Source organism: Lynx canadensis, chromosome D3 (assembly GCF_007474595.2).
Source record: "Lynx canadensis isolate LIC74 chromosome D3, mLynCan4.pri.v2, whole genome shotgun sequence".
NCBI lineage: Eukaryota > Metazoa > Chordata > Mammalia > Carnivora > Felidae > Lynx > Lynx canadensis.
In genome coordinates this window covers 24,190,947-24,216,434 of record NC_044314.2, presented here as the reverse complement: position 1 = coordinate 24,216,434, position 25,488 = coordinate 24,190,947, and the positions used below count along the sequence as shown (strand labels likewise).

Sequence of the window (25,488 nt, the reverse complement as noted above, 5' to 3'; positions counted from 1 at the left end):
TAACCAATAGTTTTGTTGAAGTATTATAAACACAGTAGGGCAAAGGTCTTTTAAGATTAAACAGATTGAACCCTGCATATCCCATTATCTTCATGATAAAATCCTTTCTTTGTTTACTGATAGTTAATGAGAAGCAACACTTGCAAACAAAATAGGTTAACCACCTAATCAGGTAACCCCTGCTTAATACAGGAAATTGTGTTTGCTCTCTTAAGTCATACAATTTTTGTGTTTGAAATTGAATCTGCTCACCAAAGTTATAAAATGAGCTTATTAGCTTTGAGTTAATTTAATCCATGACTCTGCACGTTGTGTAGATTTTCTTGCCGGTCAGAAAATCTTGGATCCCTGGGCTTACTCTTCTCAGGCTTGTAAGGGTCTAGTAAATAAACTGTCACTCTGGCAGTTTTAAACCCAAACAGATCAAAATTTTCATTTTTTCCTGACAGAGTCATAAATATTTTGAGTTGAATTTGATCCCAATATTAGAGTAGTCCAAAGCAAGAGTGCCAGGTTTTCCGCAATTTTTGAATGCCACTCATCATATCTTATCAAAAAAGTTTACGTGTAGGGGTGCCTGGGTGGCTCAGTCGGTTAAGTATCAGACTTTGACTCGGGTCATGATCTTGCGGTTTGCGTGTTCGAGCCCTGCATCGGGCTCTGTGCTGACAGCCCAGAGCCTGGAACCTGCTTCGGATTCTGTGTCTCCCTCTCTCTCTGCCCCTCCCCCGTTCATGCTCTGTCTCTCTCTGTCCCAAAAATAAATAAACGTTGAAAAAAAAAATCTTTAAAAAAAATAATAAACTGGGGTCTGTATTAATACTGTATTTCACTCTTCCCATCCCATCCTTTGTATAAATCAGCTCTATTACTGAGTGCTACCATTTAAATAAGCACCCTCCTTCTTGGGGTAACACTCTACAGTTTACACAGACTGTCTCATTTGATCATCAGAGTACCTTGGGTGGTAGGTTCTGCCTCCCATTTTACAGATGCAAAAACTGAGGCTCTGAGAGGTTATGTGACTTGATGAAGATAACTGGCTAGTAAGTGATAGAGTCAGGGTACAAAGCCAGGTCTTTCGACACCAAATCACATGTCCTTCCAGCACACGTAATGTCACATTTGGGGCTGAGCCCCAAGGAGACTATACCTGCCGATGTAGTCAACACAAGCATGTCGAAAAGCGTCGGATTTCTGGTCGCATTTTTGCCCAGGCAGAGGCATGTGCCTCTAGCAGCATGGCTTAGGAAATGACATTTTAACTCTCTGATCTACATTTCTGAAAAACATTTTCTTCTTGTGGGGAGACATTTGGGCTATAACCTGGTTAGCATTTGCAAACTGCTGCAGGAAATTCATTAGCTTGAAAGGAACATGATTATAGTAATCACACTCAGAAACAGAAGGTGGGGCGTTAATTATTAACAAGAGATCACGCAAAAGATACAACACAGGATTATTAACGGAGCCAGTGGGACTGTTAGGATGGAATGAACAGAGCCCATTTAACCAGCTCTGGAGCATAAAAAGCCACTGCTCTGAACATTCACAACAGCTCTGCAAGAGCCCACTGGGAGAGAACAACTTGCTATTCTCACTTGGTTACGATTCTCATTCTTATTAAAATACATTGAGCCTTTCTAAAGCCTACCATGAGATGCCAGTTTCAAGCTTGGTCAAGGCACCGGTATTTACAACTCAATAAATTCGATCATTCTTCATTGAACGCCCATGCGTGGGCAAGCCTCAAAGCTACCGTCCTGGGGACCTGGTGAGGAGCAAGAGGCAGAGCTGACCCTAGCACTACAATCATTCATTGGGGAGGATCCAGATGACACTCAAATCCCAACCGAAAGCCAGAAGGGGCCTCGCTGAAGACCCAGGCAGCGTCATGAAGAGAAAAAACGGTACCCCGAGAGCTGATTGGGATGAGGAGCAAAATCAGCTAACATTTGCTGGGCATCTTCTATGTGTCAACTACTGTGCAAAGTGTTCGATGTTATGTAATTGAATCTTCATAGGACAGCAACTCTGTGAGTGGGATTATTACGTTCCTTTCACTGATAAGCAAACTGAGGCTTGGCAGGCTGTCTTACCCAGGGTCACCCGGTAAGTGGCAAAGCCAAATCGTATCTGGGAGGGCCTGATTCCAGGCCCCATCCCCTCAATTGCTCTGTTCTACCTCTGGAAAAGAAGAACATTTGGAATCAACCCAGGGAATGGTGGATAGAAACAAACAAATAGAGAGTGAAGCATTCCAGGAAGTAGGAATTTAGGAAGGGCCAAGGGAAATCATAAGGTGATGTCCATTACGAAGAATCTTATATGTCAGGCTTGGGAGCCTGCCTAACTTGATAAATTAAAGGCACCTTTGCAATATCAAACCATCTCTCTTCAGTAAACAGGGATGCATATTGAGTCTTTCTAGAATCCAAAATATTTCAGGGCGCCTGGGTGGCTCAGTTGGTTAAGTGTCTGACTTCAGCCCAGGTTTTGATTTCACGGTTCATGAGTTCGAGCCCCATGTCTGTGCTGACGGCTCAGAGCCTGGGGCCTGCTTTGGATTCTGTGTCTCCCACTCTCTCTCTGTCCCTCCCTGTTCACGCTTTGTCTCTTTCTCTCTCAAAAATAAATAAACAGTAAAAAAAAAATTTAGAATCCAAGGTTTTTCTAAGAACATTTAACATATAAATAAATACAGGAACAGAAGACTTACTCTACTACGGTCAGACTGAAAGAATGTAAATTCGGTAACATAAATACAATGATAATCAACCATAAGCCATTTGTTATCAATAGGCTGAAACAAAAATGTCACAAAAGGACAAAGGCAAACACATACTATGGAGAATGAGCAATAACCATCCCAGTCTTTCCAAAGCAGACCACTTTACACACCAGCAGGCATTTAATTTTTATTTTAAACAGCATTTTTGCATGTGTTCTATGATTACAAAAGTAATACATGGCTTATTGCAGAAAGCTTGGAAAACACAGAAAAGCAGAGATATGTATCTGCCTTATTTCTAGCACTATCTGCTAGCTGTCCTACACAGCTGCTGTTCCTCTCTTTATAAAACACACGCTTGTGTTTTTTATAGTATTTGAAGCATTCATTACTCTATGGACTGGCATTCCACTGGATTCTGTTGACACTGAGTACCGATCACCTGTGAGATTCCCAACTTCCTTGTCCTTCCTCTCCCTTCTCTGTCCCTTTAAGAAAGACCCATGTTGTGAACAACCTGAAAGCAGGGACCAAGTTTCATGCATACCTCTACCCTGAGCCCTTAGCATGATAGCAAGAGAATATTCCTTTTCTTTCTTTAATTCACTCGCTGTTCTTTATCTAGTGTTGAAAAATAAGAAATGCCAAAGCATTACCTCTAGACTGGCAAATTAATAAGCATCTCATGGCAAAAGGGATACTTTAAGGACATGAGCATAAAGGTAACCTGCAGTCTGGTTATGAGGAGAGAAATGACAGCCCTCATTGGTCAAGATGGGCTTCTCTGAAGGAGTAGTAGCTTCGGATGACTTTCTGACTTTTTTCTCCCCAAACAACATTTATTTACTGGGCATCTCCTGAGTACCTTTGAAGTCATGTGACAGTTACAAAGCTATACAAGATAGGATCCTTCCTTCAGCAGCTTCAATCTAACGGGAGGAAAAAAGGCAGGTAGGTAAAACCTTGCAAATGAGATAAAACATGCTAAGTGGCCTAAGATTGTTAGAATGTTCTGGGAGTTCAGAGATGTGAGCTGAACTCGCATCTGATTGAGGGGATCAGGCATTGATCAGTCTTCGAGCAGGCATAAGTTATACATATGAAGTGTGTGTGTGTGTGTGTGTGTGTGTGTATGCATGGCTAGGCAAGGGAGGAAATTCGAAGCAAAAGGAACAGACTGAGCAAAGGCAAAGGAGTATAAGAGACTAAGAAGTGTTTACGGAAGAGAGAGGAGCCAAATTTGGCTACAGCAAAAAAGTAACAGAAGAAAAAGCTGGAAAGGAAGAGTGTGAACCCATGGCTGAGAGCCCGGAATAGCAAACTAGTTTGGATTCTATTCCCACTACAATTTGGAACTATTTAGTCATTCAGCAAATATTTCTTGATCATCTGCTACGTGCTAGGTGCTGTGATACATTCGGTGAGATACAAAAAGGAAAACAAGGCATGGCTTGCGGTACAAAAGCAAGGTGTCCCTGCTCTCACCACAGAGCTCCATGATAACCTTCTAGAAATGTAGTTCAAACTCAAAGTGGACTTATTAAGAGCAAAATGAAACTGGCCAAAAGACAAATTAATGATAAGGAATCTTTTTTGGTTACTTATTGCTGAGTAATAAACTATCCCCAAAATTAGTGATTTAAAACAACAATGATTTGATTTGATTAACCTGCTTACGATTCTGCAATTTTGGATGGGCTTCATGGAGATAGCTCATCTCTTTGCCATGGGGGTGTCAGCTGGGGTAGCTTGAACAACTGAGGTCTGGCTGGAACGGCCAACTTGTATCGTACATCTGGACCTCATACTTCATTGTAGGTTGAGTTCCTCAGCTCTCCTCCACAAGGCATTGCATGTGGTTAGCTTGGTTTTCCTTCCAAAATGGTGGTCTCAGACATTCTTCTTTGTTTCTGGTAATCTGACTTCTTACATGGCAGCTGGCTTCACCCGGAGCACAAAAAAGGAAGCTCTTAAAAAGTAGCTTATAATTGGCATGGTGGTATTTTCAGCATATTCTAATGGTTAAAGTGGGTCACAAAGTCAGCCCAGATTCAAGGGGAGAGGTCTACACAAGGGCACGAATATCAGGAGGCATGATTCTTTGGAGGCCACCAGAGTTACCAGTCTACCAGAAATCTTAAAGTCAATTCAACAGCACCTTCCACAATTTTAATCAGCTAACGGGCGTTAAGTACATAGATGTTTCTGCTCTACAGCACATAACCTGCCTGCCTCACTCTACCTCCACCTTTTTGCATGCTAGCAAAATGCAGTTCTCAAGCCACTATTGATCACTTAATCGAACTGCATCAGATTCTAAACGGACCTCGGAACATAGTTTCAAACAGGCCAACATCCGGGAAGGGAGAGGGCTCTCAGCTCAGAACCATCCCTCCTGCTCCTGAGCTTGTGTCACTCCCAAGAGCTCCCCAGGTCATGTACCCCAGCTTCAAAATAGGAAGAAAGAAAACCCATTCGTGCTCCAACTCCCCCTTCCGCCAACTGCCACATCCTTGTCTCTCCTAGGAGACAACTCAGCCCTCATCTGTGTTACAAGGCCCTGTCTCTGGAGAGCTAGAGCAGAAGATTGAGTTCCTGGTTTTCAGAATAACATTAAGATCCCTCTACAGCCTTTATTACCCTCTTATGTTTTCCATTTCCCAGACTTGTCCAGTATAGTCTGAATGCCAAGTTCAGTGGTAATACCAGAATTTCTATAGGAGAAGCTTGGGAAGCAAACTGGTTGGATGGAAGGTCGGAGGGATGAAGAGATTTTTCCTGAAATTTTTACAAGAGCCATGTGATCCCTCATAGGACTAGAATTGGTCACCAAAAGTGACCTGATTAGCCAAGAGGTGACAAATACAAATATATACTCAGATCACAAATTTAATTAATAAAAATGTGTACTTAGCACATATAAAAGCAAAAGTTAACTGAGTTAAATAGAGCAGCAGCTAGGCAGTTTTTTAATGTGTTTTTGTTTTGTTTTTTACATTTCTAACCATCTGTCAATTATTCCACATTGAAGCAGAATCACATTGTAATTAAATGTTCCAGCAGTCCGTCCATACAGATTTGAATTCTGGCTCCATCCATTCACTGGGTCATCTTGGGCAAGCTACTTAATTTCCCCGTGCCTTAGTTTTCCCACCTATAAAATGAAGATAATAATAGTACTTTTCTCATAGGGTGAAAATAATACTTGCAAAGTGCTTAGCATCCAATAAACATTCTCAATAAATGTTCCTTATTATTCCATACATTACTATGGGTTTTTTTTAACCCCGTGCTTTATAGATATTTTTTTCTCTTTATTAATTCATGTTTGGAATGATCTAAAAGGCAATGACTGTTGAAGATTAGGAGAAGCTAAAGATACCCTCTAAACCCCTTTCTTGGTCCCTTGGCCAACTTTAAATAGATCTTGCCAACAAAAGGTATCAATACCAAAGTGTCAATAGCAGATTAAAAAAAAAATACTTCAAATAATATTCTCCTAAGCCTCAGAAATTAAAAATAACATTAAAAATAAAAGAGAGGTGACAGAGATGAACTTAAGAAGGAAAAGGCTGAGAAATAAGTACTGAATCTACACATACTTTAAATGTTTTAAACAAAGTGTGTACCTTCTCATCAAATTTGTATGGGGAGAAGATGATATATATATATATAGAAGCAATTTAGAATTTGCTTGGGATATAATTATACAAATCCATGCAACTGCCATCATCTGTTCTCCCAGCATCCTGTTTGCTATTACAAACACAAGAGGCAAGCAGAAGCATCCAGAAGAGTTAAAAGAGGGGGACTCTCGGCCCCCTGCAAGGTGCTCACTGGAACAATTTCCCTGCTGCTCTGTGTTTACAGAATCCTATTTGCATAGAGGAACTGCAGGAGCTCTGGATGATAGTGGCTCTGAAAGAAATCAGCAAAAGTGCACGTGAGGGATGGATTCAATACGCTTCCTTGACTCTAGAAGGTGTAGATAGTTGTCAAGCACAGAGCGTGAGGACGATCAATCTTCAGATTCTCAGAGGTGGAGATCATTGCCTAATGATCTAAACTGGGAGTGCCAGTAGATTTTGTGCACAGTCCTCGGGGCATTTTGTCATTTACATTGCATGATGGGTCAGTTACAATCGAAACATAATTGGCCTGAGTCATTTTATGGGGAGTGATTTCCTTGTGTGGCTGTCCACCTTCTGGGTTGACACCAGGAGGGCAGGGGCCTCTAGGAATTCTCTCCTACCCTCTTTCACTCACCAGCTGCCGGCAGAGTTTAGGGTTCCTTTGATCTGCTTCACTCTGGAAGCTGTTTTCCTTTCTTTCTTTCAGATATGGAGAACAGGCTCGAAATGTTGTTTTGCAAGCCTGAGAAAAATAGTATTACCATCTTATTGTCAAAAACATTAGAGAGTTCTATAATCCAAGCAAGGAAGAGCATTGTACCCAATCTGTGGTCTGGGGGCTACTGAGGGTATAAAAGTAACTTCCAGAAGTTTCGAAGACATCAACCTTGTCTTGTTAACCAGAACATACCACCCAGAACATGCCCGATCTCGTCTGCTCTCAGAAGCTAAGCAGGGTCGAGCCCGGTTAGTACTTGGATGGGAGACATCAACCTTAAAGGATTTTGCTTATAAGGTGGCCATGTTTATAATTTGGGGCTGGTGGCGAGAGCATAACTTTATAGTTTACCAAAGCCCTTATTATTGTCCCATCAAAAGTAGTTCTGATTCCTAGGTTTGATACCTCTCTCTCTGTCTCTGTCCCTCCCGTGTGCACTAACTTAAAGAAGACAAGTGTTCAGTGGAAACTTTTGCTCTCAGTGGTTTTGAAATACTCCCCCACTTCAAAGCAGGCCTGCAGTTGATCCAACCTCGTTAGGATGTGTTTTCTCCAAGAATAAAACAAAAGCTCTACAGGGGATTGAGAAGCCAAAGGTGGGAAATCTATACCAGGCACAGTGAGAGAAGCTAATTGGCCTGAATTAATATCATTGTTATGTGGGCTACTGCCCCAGAGACGAGACCTGGGCCTCTCTGCCCCCACTCTCCATTAACCTGAGTTTATCTAGCATTGACACGTGCTGAGATTGGGTGGGTGGGAGAGGAGCAAATGGAAGATAACACTTTAAACAAAAAAAAAAAAAGATTTTATTTTTAAGTAGTCTCTACACCCAATGTGGGCCTTGAACTCATGACCCTGAGATCAAGAGTTGCACACTCCACTCTCGAAACCAGCACTCTGGCTCAGAGAGAGATGACACCCTGAGTAGACGCCTTTCTCAGGATTCACAGGGACGCACTGGCACAAGCAAGTACAGCATAACTGAACTGGCGGGAGCAGAGGGTCCAGCATCCCAACAGGGCAGCACCACAGCCCCCTTGATGAATGGCACAGAGCTTTCATGCAGTTAGTTGGGGAATCCCAGACTTACCTTGGCCACCTGGGGATTTCTGTCCTGTAAATGTGTCAGGAGGGAATCTTGAGTCTGCTTAACCTGACTGGTGAAAAATGTCTTCCATTTCCGCCCAGCGAAGTCCGCCAATTGCCCAAACAGGACAAAGGCCGAATATCTCAGGTTGTCATTCTCCTGTGGATCCCCAGTAAAGAAAACAACAAAATCCAAGTCATTGCCCAAATGCAAGGGCATCAGAAAACAACACAGCCATCGATCTTGGCTGCATGGTAGGAGGTGGGTCACCAGATCCAGTCTAAAGCTTAGCTGGCTGAGATGGGGGACAGAGAGGAGATGGGCTGAGTCTTCAGCGAACGTCTTCTCTAGCAGACAAGAAGACTAGAATGGGGGACCTCTGTGCTAATCCCAGCTCCCCAGCTCTTTTCTTTATTAGACAGTGTTTTGGAGATAGAATACATTTATATGGTTCAAAATTCAAAGTAACCAAATAGTTTATATATATATATATATATATATATATATAATACATATATATGTATATACATATACATATATAACTATATACATATATATATAACTATATACATATATATATGTAAGTCTCCTTCCTACCCCTTTCTGCCCGCCACTAATTTTCCCTCCCATGAATGAACAAAGCTATAAATTTTCTGTGTAGCCCTCCAGAAAATTAGGAAGAAACAGAATAAAATATATATTACGTAGTCCTTTCTCACGTTTTTACACAAATGGAAGCACACCATGCCACTGTTATGTACCTTGACTTTTAGCAAGGTTAAGTGTCTAATTCTGGATCTCGGCTCAGGTCAGGATCTCACGGTTTGTGAGTTTGAGCCCCGCGTCAGGTTTCTGTGCTGCCAGTGTGGAGCCTACTTGGGGTTCTCTCTCTCTCCCTCTCTCTCTGCCCCTCCCCTGCTTGCGCACTCACTCTCTCGCAAAATAAATAAGTGAACTTGAAAAAAATTACAGTCAACTATCATCATCTCCATCCTCACCAGGTATTAAAAAAATGATTGCACGGCAAATGAGTCCTGGAAATTAAGATGACACCTCCAGAGAGATTTCGAGACATCTCCCTGCAGATATCTGTTTACATTCCAGGGAGATAAAGTAGACACCTTCCTCTCCCCTCCCCAGAGACGACTGGTTCACATTCCAGAGCAAAGGTCTCTTCGTCTCTCTGTCTCTCTTAGTGGGAGGAGAGGCAAATGTGCCAGAAGCTCCTATATAAACTCCAGATTTTGTAATTTCAAGATTTTTCTTCTTCTCGTGGGGTGCAGGTTCATCTGGAGAATTAGGTGTGGGGAGCTCATGCAAGGTGCTCTGTGAATAAATAAAAGCTCTGTTTCCTGTTCTACAGATATTATCTTTCTGTTAGAGAGAGAGAGTGAGACAGAGAGAGAGAGAGAGAGAGAGAGAGAGAGAGAGTGTACGTGTGTAACTGCAGTATCTCAGATCCAGACTAAACAGTGTACTTTCTGCTTAACCTGCCTGGTCACCTGGCCGTGAAGAACACAGTTCCTGTGATCAGAGGGCCTGGTTTCACATCCACTTGCTGGCTCTGTCAATCTTGGGCAAGTTACCTAACCTCTCTGTGCTGTGCTTTCCTTATTTATAAAGTGAAGATATTAACAGTGCCTACCTCACAGGGCTATTATCTGAGATAACCCACGAAAATTGCCTAGCCCCACGCCTGGCACACAGTCAGGGCTTGCTAAAGGCAGACTATGGTTATTGTCACATTCGCCAGAGAGCACCGAACGCACGTTGGCAATGCTATCACCATCTCCATCCTCATTGGACGTATATTCACTCCTCCATAAAAACAAAAACTCCTTAAGGGGTAGTGATGGAATGCTATTCTTTATATGTTTTCCATAACCCCCCGGTACAATACTAGGCTTGCAGTATGATTTCTTAATTAGTAAGTTAGTAATAGAGACCATGTTCTCTGAGCAACACAGCCAGAGCTCATGTTTCTAATCCCACTTCAACTTCAATAACCCAGAAATCTTCTGAATCATCTCGCTTACGTCATCCAGTAAAGTCCTGGCCTGGAGAGTGATGTCTATGAAGAAGGAGCCCAGACTTTTCCCCTGGATCTTGCCCAGGATGATGGTCAGAGTCTTCATGCTCTCATGGATGACGTCAGCACTCACAGGGTCATACAGGCCATGCACCAGCAGGTCTAGGACAATTTTCTTATATTTTTTCACCTGTTAACAAGGTGTGAAAAGCATTAATATTCTAGCAACTGAGGAATTGCTCCCAGTGAGTTGAAAAGCAACCCCACTTCTAATCTTCCAATAAGCAAGGACCTGGACGAAGAGCATGGCTTTCTTCAGGAACTGCCACAACAACTCTTATTACTGTACAAATGCTTCCATCAACCTGACCCAAGAGCCAGCTCGGTCTTGGAAGAAGAACCGAAAGAGCAATCTGGAGCTTGGCCTCTGAGCAGATGAGGCCAGCGAGGGCGCATCGAGGAGTATGGAAGGCTGGATGATCTAGGCATCCGGGGCGTAGTGGGTACTTTTATAGAAGATGAGACGGAATGGTCAAGGAAGCTGATGGATACTGAAGGCAGAGGTGGGGATAACACCTTTTACCGAACAAGCGTAATTATTCAAAAATAAATCAAATTCACCCAAGAGGAGGACGTCCAGGTGTGTGTTAATCCCACCTGCAGCTCTGTTTCCCAAGGCTGATAATACTGAGGTGCGACGACTGTCGTATAACTGCAAATGAGTCACACCCTTGTACAATCTCCTTCCCTTGAGTGCGGAAGAAACCAGTGGCTGGTTTCCAGCCTACAGACTATGACAGTGGTGATGGGATATCATTCCCATGGTCACATTACATTACATGGGATTCCATCTTAGCGGGCATGAGTGCTAGAGGCTTTCCTGCCGGCCTTGAAGATGTAAGCTCACAGGCTGTGAGGGGACAGGTGTCAGAAAGGAATGCAGTCTGGCCCATCTTGACTGCAGCCTCGTGAGATCCTGAGCGGAGGACCCAGCTAAGCTGTGCCTAAAGTCCTGACCCAAGGAACCTGCAAGATAATGACCGCCAGGTGTGCGATGACCTGTCACCCAGCAGTAGAAAGCCAGTACGTGAGGTGCCAGCGCTGGGGACTTCAGGCCGTCAGGCTGGCTGGGTGCCACCTTCCCCTCCTACCTTGTCAGGGGTCTCAGAGGCCATTGCTCCCAGGCCTCTCATTGCCATGTGACGCTTTTTAGCATTGGGGTCCTGGGCTCTTTCTGCCAAGATGAAAAACACGTTCTTCGGAGGCTCCTGCTTCTGGAGACTCACTGTCCAAGAGATCTGGGTGGTAAGTAAAAAATGTATTGATCTGGGGAGTGTTCAGAGTCATACCTATCCCAACCCCAAGCCCTCCCTCTAAAGAAAATTTCTGTGTTGCCTGCTCGATTCAGCCCTTCTTTGTCCACCCAAAGACACCTGATTTTTGCTGGGAATACGTTAGTGGATCTACATAATGAAGAAAATGGATGGAAGAGGAAATAGGTAGAGAAAAATAATGCAGGGCTGGTGTTGAGGTAGGTTGGGTGGGGCTTATGTCAGGTGCCCGAGGACCACTGAGGGTGTGCTAGAGCTCAGAAGAAAGGGGGCTTTAGACAGTTGATGTGAGCTGAGAACAGTGACCCTCCACAGGACAAGGAATGCTCTACTGCCTCCAATTCAAAGGAGAGAGTTTCCCTGACCCTTCTTTTCCCTCCAGCTCTCCCCCATTATTCTGCTCTACTTTGTAGCTGAACGCTTTGAAAAAGGTGTCTCTACTTGTTTTCTCCAATTCCTCTCTCCATTATCTCTTGAACCTTCTGGGATCAGGTTGATGGCCCCACTAATGTGGCTAAATCCAAGGGTTAACTCTCGGCACTCATCCTCCTCAACCTCTCAACAACACTTGACCTAGCTAGCAAAGCACATCTACAAACATTTCAGGGCACCTGAAGGATGTCCCACCCCAGGATGCACACATCTGAGCAATTAAGATTAGGAAAAGTAATGTATAAAGAATGCAAATTGGGGAACACTGTGCAGCTGACACAGGAACCTACTTCAAGGACTAAACTCTAACTGCAGGGCAAGAGATGGGTTACCTCTGTAGTGAACATATGCTTCCAGGAAGGCCCCAGTGTTCTAGGCTTCACACACACGTACTGGAGTCAGAACCAAGGACAATGCACGATCCAGACAAAATCCAAGAAAAAGCCACCTCCTCACTATCCTTAGTAGTGAGGGGCTAGAGGCTGGACCCATGGCTCTATTGGGTATCTGGTTGATTACCAAGTCTCATCACTATTTCTCAATATTCATTGCACTTTATTCTATATTTTTATTATTATTAAGTGTGCAGCAAGCTAAATTCTTCCCAGCTCATCTCATCCTCCTGTAAACATTCTGTCTGAGTTATAAGAAGTGTCACCAAGCGTTTTTTTCTGAAAGGAGCATCGGTGGAGCCACCAGAACTAATGCAGACCAGGCAAGCACACTTTACAAAGTGGCTGGTAGGGAAGGACCTCTGTTTGTAACATGTGGTGACAGACCTTGGAAAAGAAAGACACCATTGATGCCCTTTTCTTCTTAGGCTGGGTGGTGGGGATCGGCAGGGGCTGGCCCAGGATTCTTCTTTGTGTTTGGTCCATGGGACTAAAAAACAAAACAAACAAAAAACCCACCAGAATTGTCACATGAGCCACAAACACTCCTCCGAGCCTTGTCCTCGACAGGCAATGTCATACAAAGCACTGTGCCGGGGTAAGGACACAAAGAAACAACATCCCTGAGGCTTGTCCTTGGGAACCAGAACCGTTGGTGAGGAGATGGGACAGTCCTGTGGAAAGATAAAGAGCAGGAGGAAAGGCAGCAGAGGCATTAATGGGCTGTCCCCTCGTTCCCATTCCATCCCAGAGCCTCCCTGTATCAGAATCTCCAAAGAGATGAAATGAAGACTCTGGGCCCCATCCACACAGATCCTCACGAGTGGAAGCAAAAAGTAGCCTGAAAAAACTTTGTGTTTTTTAAAGTTTCCCACGAACGTATACTGGGATTTTAGAGGGGATCTGGATATCATCTCTTACAATTTTGAGACGCACATATCTTTCAGCTATCCTTGCATCCTACAGATACACTGTAGCTCAGATGCTCAAACGCATACATAGGATAGGCACTACCTTGTAACAAGTGATCTTTGTAATGCAGTGTCCTTTAATAGTTGTAACTTACTATTTAATACAAGCAAGTTAAACATATATATTACAAATATACAGCTACAGGATAACTACTATGCAGTCATTAAAAAGGATATTGGGCAAAAACGCTAAAAAAAACTTAAAAAAAGAAAAATCTATATAGATGATATATGTTAATAAACATCCTTTTTTGGAAGGAAAAAAGGAATATTGGGCAGACCTACATATGCTAAAACGAGTGAAAGCTGGAAATCAGTATGCTACTGTTTGTGTAAAAAGAACAGGAGAAAGGGAAATATATACATGCACACATATGCTTGCACGTAAAGAGAACAGGGAAGAAAACCCAGGAAACTTTAACAAAAATTGTCTTTGGGGGTAGAAATCTGAGCAACCGGGGTAGGAAGAAGACTTACTTATTCATACTTTTTTCTATATCTACAGTATTTGTAATTTTACCATGGGTATATATTATTTAAAATATACATTATAGGGGCATCTGGGTGGCTCAGTCAGTTGAGCGTCTGACCTCAGCTCAGGTCATGACCCCATGGTTCATGAGCTTGAGCCCCACATCAGGCTCACTGCTGTCAGCATGGAGCCTGCTTCGGATCCCCTGCCCCCCTCTCTCTCTGCTCCTCCCCCCACTCACGTTTTCTCTCTCTCTCTCTCAAAAATAAACATTAAAAAAATAAAATATATATTATAAATAAATACAGCTCACAAAGTGATTCTGATCTACAGCCTGATTTGAGGTGCACTAGTATAAACAGTATAAACCAGTCTGAACTAGTATAAACCAGTGCTTCTCAGACTTTAATGTGCACTTGAGTCATGAGAGGATCTTGTTAAAATGCAGATTCACTCAGTGAAGGTTTCAGACGCTGTCTTTCTTATAATCTCCTGGGGGGGGGGGGCGCCATTGTTGCCGGTATGAGGACCACATTTTGAGGGCAAGGTGTAAAGTTAAGAGCCACAAGAGTCAAGAGAGGACTGTGGGCTGGAACAGCTGGTAGAGACCCTGCATGTCGGTGAACTTTAGAGAAGAGGCATTCAGCACACGGAATACAATCAATAATATCAATAAATAATACAATCAATAAATTGTCAAGTGACTGTGTTGCATACCTGAAACTAATATAACATTGTATGTTAATTATATTCCAATTAAAAAACAATATGGGGGGGAGAAGGAATGGGGAAAATGGGTGATGGGCACTGAGGAGGGCACTTGTTGGGAAGAGCACTGGGTGTTGTATGTAAGTGATGAATCATGGGAATCTACTCCCGAAGCCAAGAGCACACTGTATACACTGTATGTTAGCTAACCTGACAATAAATTATATTAAAAAAAGCAAATAAATAAAATTATATGTATTAATATATTAATAAATAAATAAATAAATAATTAATTAATAAATTTATTAATTCAATAAATTAATATAATAAATATAATAAATAATAAAATAAATTAATAAAAATTATATATATATATATATATATATATATATATGAGCCACCTGGGTGGCTCAGTCGGGTAAGTGTCCAACTCTTGATTTCGGCTCAGTTCATGATCTCACGGTTCATGAGATTGAGCCCCGCATCAGGTTCTGTGCTGACAGTGCAGAGCCTGCTTGGGATTCTCTCTCTCCCTCTCTCTCTGCCCCTTCCCCGCTCTCTCTCTTTCTCAAAATAAATAAATAAACTTAAAAAAAAAAAACAAATATAACAATAATGAATCTGGCAAAAAATACTTAATCAAGTTGGTTAACAAAGCCCAAAATTAACAGCAAAAAATACAAGAATAAAAATAAAGGAGAGGCAGGAGCATATTTGACGCATTGGGGTTCCAGTGGGGTTCCATGTAGCTAGTGTCCTGGTAGCAGTGGTAACAATTACAATAGGAGAGTGTAAAAAAGAAGGCAACAGAAAGTAGTTAAAGGCCGGCTGTGTCGGGTTTTTGACTGCTAAAGCGATCAGTTTCAATTCTATTTTGTACCTAAGAGTGAACTGTTGATTTTTTCTAAAAGAGGTGAAATCCATGTACCACACAACTAACTATTTTAACAATGTTGCACAACTACCACCTCTATCTGGTCCTAAAACTTTCTCATCACCACAAAAAGAAAACCCCATACCCACGACGAAGTCACTCCCCATGCTGCCCTCACTGCAGTCCCTGGCAATCATTTTTATGCCTTCTGTCCCTATGGATTTACCTATTCTGGGTATTTTATATAGAATCATACGATATTGTAACCTTTTGTGTCTAGACTTTTTCTTGGTATAATGTTTCTGAGGTTCAACCATGTAATAGCATTTATTGGTATGTCATTCCCTCTTATGTCTGGACAATATTCCATGACAGGCATACCTCATTTTATTACACTTTGCTTTACTGCAGTTCACAGATACTGTGTTTTCTATAAATTGAAGATTTGTGACAACCCTGTGTCAAGGAAGTCTAGTGGTGCCATTTTTCCAGTAGTATTTGTTCACTTCGTGTCTCTGTGTCACATTGGGTGACTCTTGCAATATTCCAAACGTTTTCATTATTATTATATTTCTTCTGATGATTTGTGATCAGTGATTGTGACTTGCTGAAAACACAGATGATGGTTTCTTAGCAATAAAGTATCTTTTTAATTAACGTGTATATTTTGTTAGACATAATGCTATTGCACATTTAACAGACTATAGTATAGTGTAAGCATAATTTTTATATGCACTGGGAAACCAAAAATTCATTTGACTCACTTTATTGTAATATTCACTTTATTGAGCGTTCTGGAACCTGACCCACAATATCTCCAAGGTAGGCCTAGATATGGATATACCACATTTGTTTATCCATTCATTTCATTGTTGATAGATACTTGGGTTATATTCACCTCCTAACTATTAAGAACAGCACTGCTGTCAGCACTGGTGTGCTCCCAATTCCTTTGGGTCTATACGTAAGAGTGGAATTGCTGAGTCGTGTGCTAATTCAATGTTTAACTTTTTGAGGAATCCCCAAGTGGCTGCACCATTTTACATTTCTACCAGTGATGTGCATGGGTTCCAATTTCTCCACATCACCAGTTGTTATTTTCCAATAACAACTGATTGATTATCATCATCATCATCATCATCATCATCATTTCCATCCTAGTGCATGTGAAGTGGCATGTCCATGTGGGTTTGATTAACACTTCCCTAGTGACTAATGGCATCGTTTTGTGCCCTTGTTGGTGATTTCAATATCTTTTCCAGAAAAATGTCTATTCAAATCTTTGCCTGTTTGTTAAATGGGCTGCTTGTTTTTGAGTTGTAGATTTCTTGTTTTTGTTTTTGTTTTTGTTTTTGAGAGAGAGAGACAGAGTGTGTGGGGGAGGCACAGAGAGAGAGAGAGACACAGAATCCAAAGCAGGCTCCAGGCTCTGAGCTGCCCGACGTGGGACTCGAACCCATGAACTGTGAGATCATGACCTGAGCCAAAGTTGGACTCTTAACCCACTGAGCCACCCAGGTGCCCCTAGATTTCTTAATATATTCTGGATCCTAGGCCCTCATCAAATATGCGATTTACAAATATTTTTTGCTACTCTGTAGGTTGTCTTTTCAAGTTCTTGACAATGTCTTTTGATGCACAATTGTTTTCAATTTTGACGAAGTCTAATTTATCTATTTTCATGGCTGTTGTCGCTCATGCTTTTAATGATCTGAGGATCCACTGCCAGATCCAAAGTCATGAAGACTCACCCCTGTTTTCTTCCAAGATTTTTGTAGTTTCAGCTCTTATATTTAGATTGTTGATCCATTTTGAGGCCATTTTTGTATACGGTGTGTGGTAGGAGTCTAACTTCATCAGAACCATTGATTTTTGTTTTGGTTTAAAAATTTTTTTGGTAGGAGAAATGCTATTCAGGTGCTGCAGGGGTTCTTCAACCCCAGCTGCAATAAAATCACCTGAGGAACTTTTAATGTCCTAATGCACTGGCTGTACCAGAGACCAAGTCTGTCACCGTCTCAGGCATCGGTAATTTTTAAAACCGACCGAGTAATTCCAATGGGCAGTCACTGAGCTAGCGTGACTAGTGACCAATCACCTTGGTTTGCCCTGCAATATTGTGATCTATAGTAAATATATACTTGGTCTTTGTCTCCATTCCTGGCACAGAGCTCCAAAAACCCTTAGAATTTCCTAAGTGGTCACAGTGATCGAGGCATCTTTTGTCATGTTAATGAGGCTACTTTCAGAAAGCCCTTTCTCACCAAAGGATAAAGCTGGTTGCCAGGGGAATTGGAGGGTTGGAAACCTCAGTCCCACCCCCTCCTCTTGGGAGGCCAGAGAGGCTGCAGATAGAATTCAACAACCAACTGCCAATGATTTAACCATGGTGCCAAGGTAAAATGAAGCCTCTACAAAAACCCAAAAGCATGGCGTTCAGAGAGCCTCTGGATTGTTGAACAAGTGGAGATTTGGGGAGAGTGGCACGCTCAGAGGGGGCATAGAAGCTTTCTGCCCTTGCCCCATACCTTACCCTCTGTATCTCCCATTGGCTTTTCCTGAGTTACATCCTTTTATAATAAACCGATGACTCAGTAAATAAAATGTTTCTCTTGAGTTTTGTGAGCCGTTCTAGCAAATTCATCAAACCCAAGGAGGGGAATGTGGGAACATCCAATATAGCTGGTTGGTCACAAGCACAGGTGACACCCCATACTTGCCATTAGCATCTAAAGTAAAGGGAGAGGGGACTGCCTTGTGGGGCTGAGCCCCTAACCTGTGGATGTGACAGGAGATAATGTCAGAATTGAATTGAATTCTAGGACAACTAGTCAGTATCTGCTGAGAACTGGAGAATTGATTGGTGGTATGGTAAAAATACACACTGACCCTGGCCCTGGGGGGTCCCCTGGGACATGGGATTTTAAATGCTAAGACCAGGAAAGTCCTGGGGAAACCAGGACATGTTGGCCACCCTATCTACTCTACTCGAGTTGCAAACTTATTTAAACACAGGTGGCTGACAAAACCCAGCCCTGCTAAACAGCTGTGCTTTGGAACATTTGACTCTGACCTGAAGCGCGCGAGGGTTTGGTTTCTCCACTGTCTTTGCCCCTCCATCCCTGCTGGTTTCTGTAATGCTCTCTTGGTCAGAAGACACTGGAGAGATCCATGAAAACACGCCTTCATCTCCAGCCCCTAGTCTCTATTTCTTCTACATCTCTGACCAGCAGACCTCCCCTCACTACTACAATGGGGATCTCAGATAAAAGCCCAGAAAAAAATCACCCCACCGATTAGCAATATCGTCTGTGTTTGAATAAAGGCATTCCCATAAGCTTTACGTGACATGAAGCCAGCGGTCCTCACACCTGAACATGCACTAGAATTGCCTGGAGGGCTTCTTAAAACAGAGTCCCAGACCTGATCCCCAGAGTTTTTGATTCTGTACATCTGAAGGATGACCCCAAATCTACATGTCTTTCTTTTATTTTTTTAAGTTTATTTATTCTGAGAGAGAGAGAGAGAGAAAGAGAGCGCGCGAGCAGGAGCGGGGGAGGTGCGGAGAGAGAAAGATAATCCCAAGCAGGCTCCGTGCTGTCAGCACACAGTTGGATACGGGGCTTAATCTCAAGGACTGTGGGATCGTGACCTGAACTGACATCAAGTCAGATGCTTAACCAACTGAGCCACTCAGGCATACCTCAAATATACGTTTCTAACAAGCTCCCAGGTGATACTGGGATGCTACTGGCCTGGGGACCATACCTTGAAAACACTTCATTAAGACAAAGAAACTAGGGGCGCCTGGGTGGCGCAGTCGGTTAAGCGTCCGACTTCACCCAGGTCATGATCTCGCGGTCCGTGAGTTCGAGCCCCGCATCAGGCTCTGGGCTGATGGCTCAGAGCCTGGAGCCTGTTTCCGATTCTGTGTCTCCCTCTCTCTCTGCCCCTCCACTGTTCATGCTTTGTCTCTCTCTGTCCTCCCAAAAAATAAATAAACGTTGAAAAAAAAATTTTTTTTTAAAAAAAAGACAAAGAAACTAGAGTATTACTATGCCAGTCTTCTCCAGAATGAAAGGATTTAAAAATTCACACTGTGACAGAACATGCTTGGTTGCTCCCTTGGGTGGTTTTCTGCACACAACCCGCTGTTGCACTAGAACCTGCCACTCCTTGGGTTGAATGCTCCAGATCAGAGTTGACGAGTGTCTGACCGTGGGTAGGCGGAGCTTAAAAGAAGCAAAGTTCCTCAAGCTGAGGGCTGCTCACTTTGGGGGGGTGGGGGTTGTGGCACAAGCCTCATGATAAAATGGCTACTGTCTCTGGTTCCAGGGCAGAAGAAAATCATGCCTGAGGCTTCTCTCCACTGAGAGAGAATTCTCTTGTAGGATTAGCATAGCAAGTAAGTCTTTTAGCCATCCAAAACATCTCCAGGCTTCAGAAGCCAAGCAGCCAGCCCTGTCACTTCTTTTTTTATATGTATATATTTTATTAAGAGACAGCACAAGCGAGGGAGGGGCAGAGAGAGAGGGAGACAGAGAATCCCAAGCAGAGAGAGAGGGAGACAGAGAATCTCAAGCAGAATCTCCATGCTATCGGCCCAGTGCCCGACATGGGGCTTGAACTCAGGAACCGTGAGATCACGACCTGAGCTGAAGTCAAGAGTCGGATGCTTACCCCACTGAGCCACATGGGCACCCCCCTGTCACTTCTTAATAGGCACCTCTAGAGTTTAAGGTCACAGAAGGCTCTCAAGCAGTGCCAAGTTCGTGAGTGTTGAGTGCTCTTCATGGCATATTCAGTATGTGGCTAGAAAAACACGCAGCAGGGGCGCCTGGGTGGCGTAGTCGGTTAAGCGTCCGACTTCAGCCAGGTCACGATCTCGCGGTCCGTGAGTTCGAGCCCCGCGTCAGGCTCTGGGCTGATGGCTCAGAGCCTGGAGCCTCTTTCCGATTCTGTGTCTCCCTCTCTCTCTGCCCCTCCCCCGTTCATGCTCTGTCTCTCTCTGTCCCAAAAAAAATAAATAAACGTTGAAAAAAAAAAATTAAAAAAAAAAAAAAAACACGCAGGACCCCACCTCTAGCTCACCACCTCTGCTAGCAAGCCCTGCCTACCTCCCTACCTCCCCCCTCGTAAGGTAAAAAACTGTGATGTAGCTCAAACTTGCAGATTGTCGGGGCTCATCTTGATCTCTGGTGCAGGAAAAGCAAAGTATTTCTCACAGTGTTGGCTGGGCCTCCGACGTTAGAGCCCCCTGCAGTGCTTGTTATAAACCCCAGGCCTAGCCCAGCATTACTGGACCAGAATCCCAGAGTGCGCAGGGCCTGAGCACTGCATTTTCTACGCTGTGTGACGGCACACACACTGGTGTGTGTTCTCTACACAGAACATAAATGACTCCAGAGTTGGCATACTCACACATCAGGAGAGACCCCAGAAGTCAGAGGAGCAGCTGGGGCCAAGAGGGTAGAAGAGAGGGGAGAGTGTCGGTGACTTTGCAGAGAACCAGGCATTGACTGCATATGTTCATGAAGCACACTGAGTTTTGTTCACAATAGAATTAAAATCACCCTGAGCTGCACAGGCAATGATTCGTACACGTTTCTTAAAAAGTTTCCTTAGAAAAGAAAACAAACATAAAAGTGACTTGGGGGTCCCCAAAACCCCCACCTGGAGCCCTGTGACTCTTGAGCCTACAGCTGCCGCTGCCCACGTGCACTCCTTCCCATCTCCTTTCCGACACTTAAGTCCTTTAGACCCAATCCAGTCAAACAAAAGAAAAATTTCCATCTGTTGCAATACAGGGTCTCAGAGAGGAGCATTTTAAACAGACTATGAATAAACATATTATGTATATGGATTCAGAGATTTTTTTTTTTTACTGTTTATTTATTTTTGAAGGAGAGAGAGAGAGACAGAGTGTCAGCAGGGGAGGGGCAGAAAGAGAGGCAGACACAGAATCCGAAGCAGGCTCCAGGCTCTGAGCTGTCAGCACGGAGCCGGAGGCGGGGCTCCAACTCACGAACCCCGAGATCATGACCTGAGCCGAAGTCGTCTAGACGCCCAACTGACTGAGCCACCCAGGCACCCTGGATGCAGAGATTTCTTAGATTTCTGTTCTAACTCCATCTGCAAGCCCAGTCACCCCCACGCTTTGCTATGAGGAATTAGGGTTTTCTGGCGGGTTGCCCTGGTCAGCACAGGCGCCTAGACCAGTGGGACTGGGTCTGGGAGGCCACCTGGCCACTTTGAAGCCAATGGCATGGCTCTGCTTATAGTTTCATTCATCCCTCTGTGCATTCTTCAACCCACTCTTCTTCCGGGAAGTCCTTCCTGAGCATGCTAATGCCCTGTTCCCCTGGTTTTTGCCTTTTCTGAGACCCCGGAGCTTGTCTTCGTCACCATGTTGTGATTCCACCTGGTCTTCCGAAACAGACATGGATTTAGGGTGATGTAGAAAACTGCTTTGTGGGGCGCCCGGGTGGCTCAGTCGGTTGAGGGTCCAACTCTTGGTTTCGGCTCAGGTCACGATCAGGTCTCGGTTCACGGGATTGAGCCCTGTGTTGGGTTCTGCACTGTTGAGGAAACTGCTTGGGATTCTCTCTCTCTCCCCCTCTTCCTCTGCCCCTTCCCCTTGCATGCTCTCTCTCCCTTTCAAAAATAAAGAAATAAACTCTAAAAACAAGAAAAAAAGAAAAAATTGCTTTGTGTTTTAGGTTGACTCCCAGATTCTGACTCAAAATATAAGGTTTATGGTCAATAATCCTTTAACTTAGTGAAGCCAAAAGGTATATTATAAAGGCCAAAATTACAAAATACTTCGATCATTTCTGCAAAACAAGGGGAAGAAACTGGTAGATTTCTCCCAATCCTCCCAACACTGACCTTATTAATGATAATAATAATATTAATAGTTACCATTTATTGGGTACTGTGTATGCTGGGCATTATATTTAGCACTTTGTATACACTGCAGGAGATGCTTTTCAGCGGACCTCTGCTGAGCCAACGTGCCAGGTTCCCTGTATTCTCCAGGCCCAACCAATGCTTGTGGCCCACGGTGTTTGCTCCTCACTTCTGTTCCACTAGCCCTTACAAGCTTACCAAGAACCAGTTTCTGACAGCTGTGCTTGTTATGGTAACCGTGACAGTTAAGTGTTGTGGACATCGATGAAATATGAATACACAAAGAAAGGAAGTTGTTTCTATGAAAGCAAAATGGAATGTTTTGGAAAGATTCAACAACGGGAAAGCTGCCACGTAGAATTGGTGTGGACGGTAAACGTTTGCAAAGAGTCTTAGCGGAACAGTTGGAATTTGAATCACTCTGCAGAAGTGACTTTACGTGTGTCTCCCCCCGGTGCCCTTAAGCTCTCATTCCACCGACAGAAACCAAAACCAGAATTCACAGAAGAAGCATTATGCGTGTGCCTTATGCAAGACAGCTCAAAACCCGCCAGCTAGTGGATCCATATTCAAAGAAAAGACCATAGCCCTACATCAAAGACGGGGAAATTCTATATTTTAAGGTAAGATATTTGAGATAAGCATCATCTTTTCTGAATCTTTGCTTCAATAGGCTTCTTCCATGAGCTCTTCAGTCCCAATCTTTCAAATAAGAGGCTTTTCCCGCATTTGATTTAATCTCCACAGTCATCTTGAGAAGTCGGTTTGATTATGTCCACTTTAGAAAAGAGGGAAATGGAGCTTAGAGTCATGTAAATGACTCCTGTCAAATAGCTCGAGGTGGCACAGTAGAGTCCCAGCACCACATCTGTACTACCCTTCACTGTGTGCTAAGCCTGTGTCCGGCTCCCAGGTGGCGACAGGCGTGCTCACCAGGCAAGGACACGCTGTGTCCACACTTCGGTTTGAAGCACCAATATCTCGTCTTCAGTCCCCTCCCTTCCTAAAACTCTTTGATGACTTGATATAATGATCTATAATCTATCTACTGGTCACAGCTGGATTGACATAGTTGGTGAAAAGAAAAAAAGATTGGCTTCATGGTCAGCGTTGCCCACTTCAGTTTTACGAAGAGAACAACTCCTCCAGATGCCAGGGACCCGAATGGCATTCCACAAAGGCCTGGGGAACCCTGATAGACCTCCTCCCGCGGCTGAGTCCCCGCCCCCCGCGCGCAGCGGGCCTTACCTGTGGCGGTCACGTGGTCAAGTGCAGCAGGTGCGGCTGGAGCCTGGGGTCCCGGGCTACTCCGATATCCGCTGTTTCCGGGGGAGGGGGGCGGGGGTCGCCAGCTGGGATGACTGGGCTCAATTTTCCCAGCTCTGAATTCCTAACATAGAAGAAAGGAAATGGGACGGTGAAACAGATCTGTTCAGGATCACGGGTCAGCTACAGAGTGTTGCAAATTGAGAATTATAGGGAAAAAGGAAAGTTTCGATGATGGTATTGGGGTGGGGAAGGGAATTGTCCCCCGAATACCGGCGAGATTGTTCCTAGTGGTTGCAAGCATTACTTGTGTCCTTTACTTTCCCAAAGTGTGCTGAGGTGTCGTTCCCCCTTCCCCTTGCTGTGTTGTCCCCGTATTCTTCCCTCATTCCGAGTCTCACCCACACTTTGTAAAGAAAGGACTGCAATTCTGGGCTCTTCCCCTGCACCAAACCAAAGGGCTCTGCCCGGAGCGGTTTCCCCCGTGACGCCACCAGATGGCAGCATCACTCAATGGACGGGTTCCAGGCTGGGGACACAGCCGCAGGCCTTCCTTCCCTAATCCTGTTAGAGCCGCATTTAATCTAAGGATGGGACACTGTGTTCCAGGCCAAGCAGCTTCTTTGTGGCTGATTGGTGCACCAACAGCTAGAGCTCTAACGCTGACGCCCCTCTCTGCTCAACAGACACCATCGGTCCTGAAAGGACCGATTTAAACTGTTGATTTATTGGTAAAACAAACAAAACGAAAAACTGGGAATAATAGTACTTCCTCCTTCCCTGGACTTCCCAGAGATCTACTTATCAGTAACTATTTATTGTCTGGCCTTGTGTTTGGCAAGATGGGCAACAGGTTCTAAAAGAAAAAAGTTACATTTTCAAAGCTCTAGGAGTTTATTGTTATGCTAATAAATGTTTATTGGATATTTCTCTGTGCCAAACATTGAGATAAATATTACACAGAATATCTCACTTGATTCTTACAACAAACCTAAGTACTTTTATTGTGACCCCCATATTAAGGATGGGGAAACTGAGGCACAGAGAGATAACCTTGCCAAATGTCATGCAATTAATTGGTGGCAGAGTTAGAGTTCAACTGCAGGCAGAGTTCAGACTCTTAGCCACCATGCAATGCAACGGGCAAGTTTGGGAAATCCAATTAGGACATATGCAGACGATATAACTAAAGAAGTACGTCAGAGTGGAAGGTTGGAAGAAAAAGCGGAGAGAAGGAAAAGTAATGCTCCTGAGAAAACAAGAATAATTAAGCTAACACAAAACCCTCTCTGGACTGGGCCCACTGCACACTCGTGGTGACCTCTCAGAATGCAGTTTCAACAGTGACAGAGAAGGCAAGCCAGACCACAGAGCTACGGGGCTATGTGGAAAGAGGAAATTGAGATGTCTTGCTGCAAAAGGAAGGCAGTAAATAGACTAGAAGAGACAGCAAGGTCAAGCAAAGGCGTTCCGGTTTTCTTGCGTGCTTTTTAGAATAGAATTGAGCCTGGCCGTGTTTGAAAGCAGTTGCAAGGGAGACTTGGATCGTGCAAGTGGCAGAAAGTGGAAGAGGAAGAGGCAAAAAAACAAAAACAAAAACAAAAACGGAACAAAACACGGGGGAGGGTAGTCCGGGGCACAGAGGAGGAGGGGGAGGAGGGAGAGAGATGCCACCCTTTTGTCTGAAACTGGGAGGCAGCCGCAGGGTTGGAGATACATTAACACACACATGAGAAAGATGAGCAAGTTTAATTCTTCCGAATTAGCCGTCGTCTTTTCTGTAAAACCAGAGTTCAGTTAGCTCCCAAAAGTGGGAATAAGACTTGGGAGGACGTTTTCTTATGCTGAACGAATCCATATAGTGCTTAGAATGACCAAAAAGCAGATAAAATTAAATCAGGCAACAGAGGCTGCTGGAGAAGGGAAATCCCTG

At 43.8% G+C, this 25,488-nt stretch overlaps 1 protein-coding gene across 2 annotated transcripts; it reads right to left on the bottom strand.

Annotated features, from left to right (window-relative positions):
- Positions 1-2,962: 2,962 nt before the first annotated feature.
- MRO (maestro) lies at positions 2,963-23,995 on the bottom strand. 2 transcript variants are annotated; one of them, XM_032595446.1, is made up of 8 exons: positions 23,961-23,995; positions 23,538-23,679; positions 12,743-12,845; positions 11,352-11,498; positions 10,208-10,390; positions 8,175-8,330; positions 6,998-7,105; positions 2,963-5,885 (listed from the first exon to the last, which is right to left on the bottom strand). In XM_032595446.1, the coding sequence occupies exons 3-8, from the start codon at positions 12,839-12,841 to the stop codon at positions 5,853-5,855; spliced, it is 726 nt and encodes a 241-aa protein (XP_032451337.1). In that variant the 5' UTR covers positions 12,842-12,845; positions 23,538-23,679; positions 23,961-23,995; the 3' UTR covers positions 2,963-5,852. The 2 variants fall into 2 exon arrangements, with proteins under 2 accessions (XP_032451337.1, XP_030148212.1); XM_030292352.1 differs by lacking the exon at positions 2,963-5,885 and adding an exon at positions 6,282-6,649.
- Between the last annotated feature and the right edge of the window lie 1,493 nt (positions 23,996-25,488).

Excerpts from the sequence above, each read along its gene's own strand:
- MRO (XM_030292352.1), bottom strand. The coding sequence starts at position 12,841 with ATGGACCAAACACAAAGAAGAATCCTGGGCCAGCCCCTGCCGATCCCC. Across the intron at positions 10,391-11,351 it reads CCTCTGAGACCCCTGACAAG|GTGAAAAAATATAAGAAAAT; the intron begins GTAGGAGGGGAA and ends CCTTGTTAACAG. Across the intron at positions 6,650-6,997 it reads CTAAACTCTGCCGGCAGCTG|AGCCACTATCATCCAGAGCT; the intron begins GTGAGTGAAAGA and ends GATTTCTTTCAG.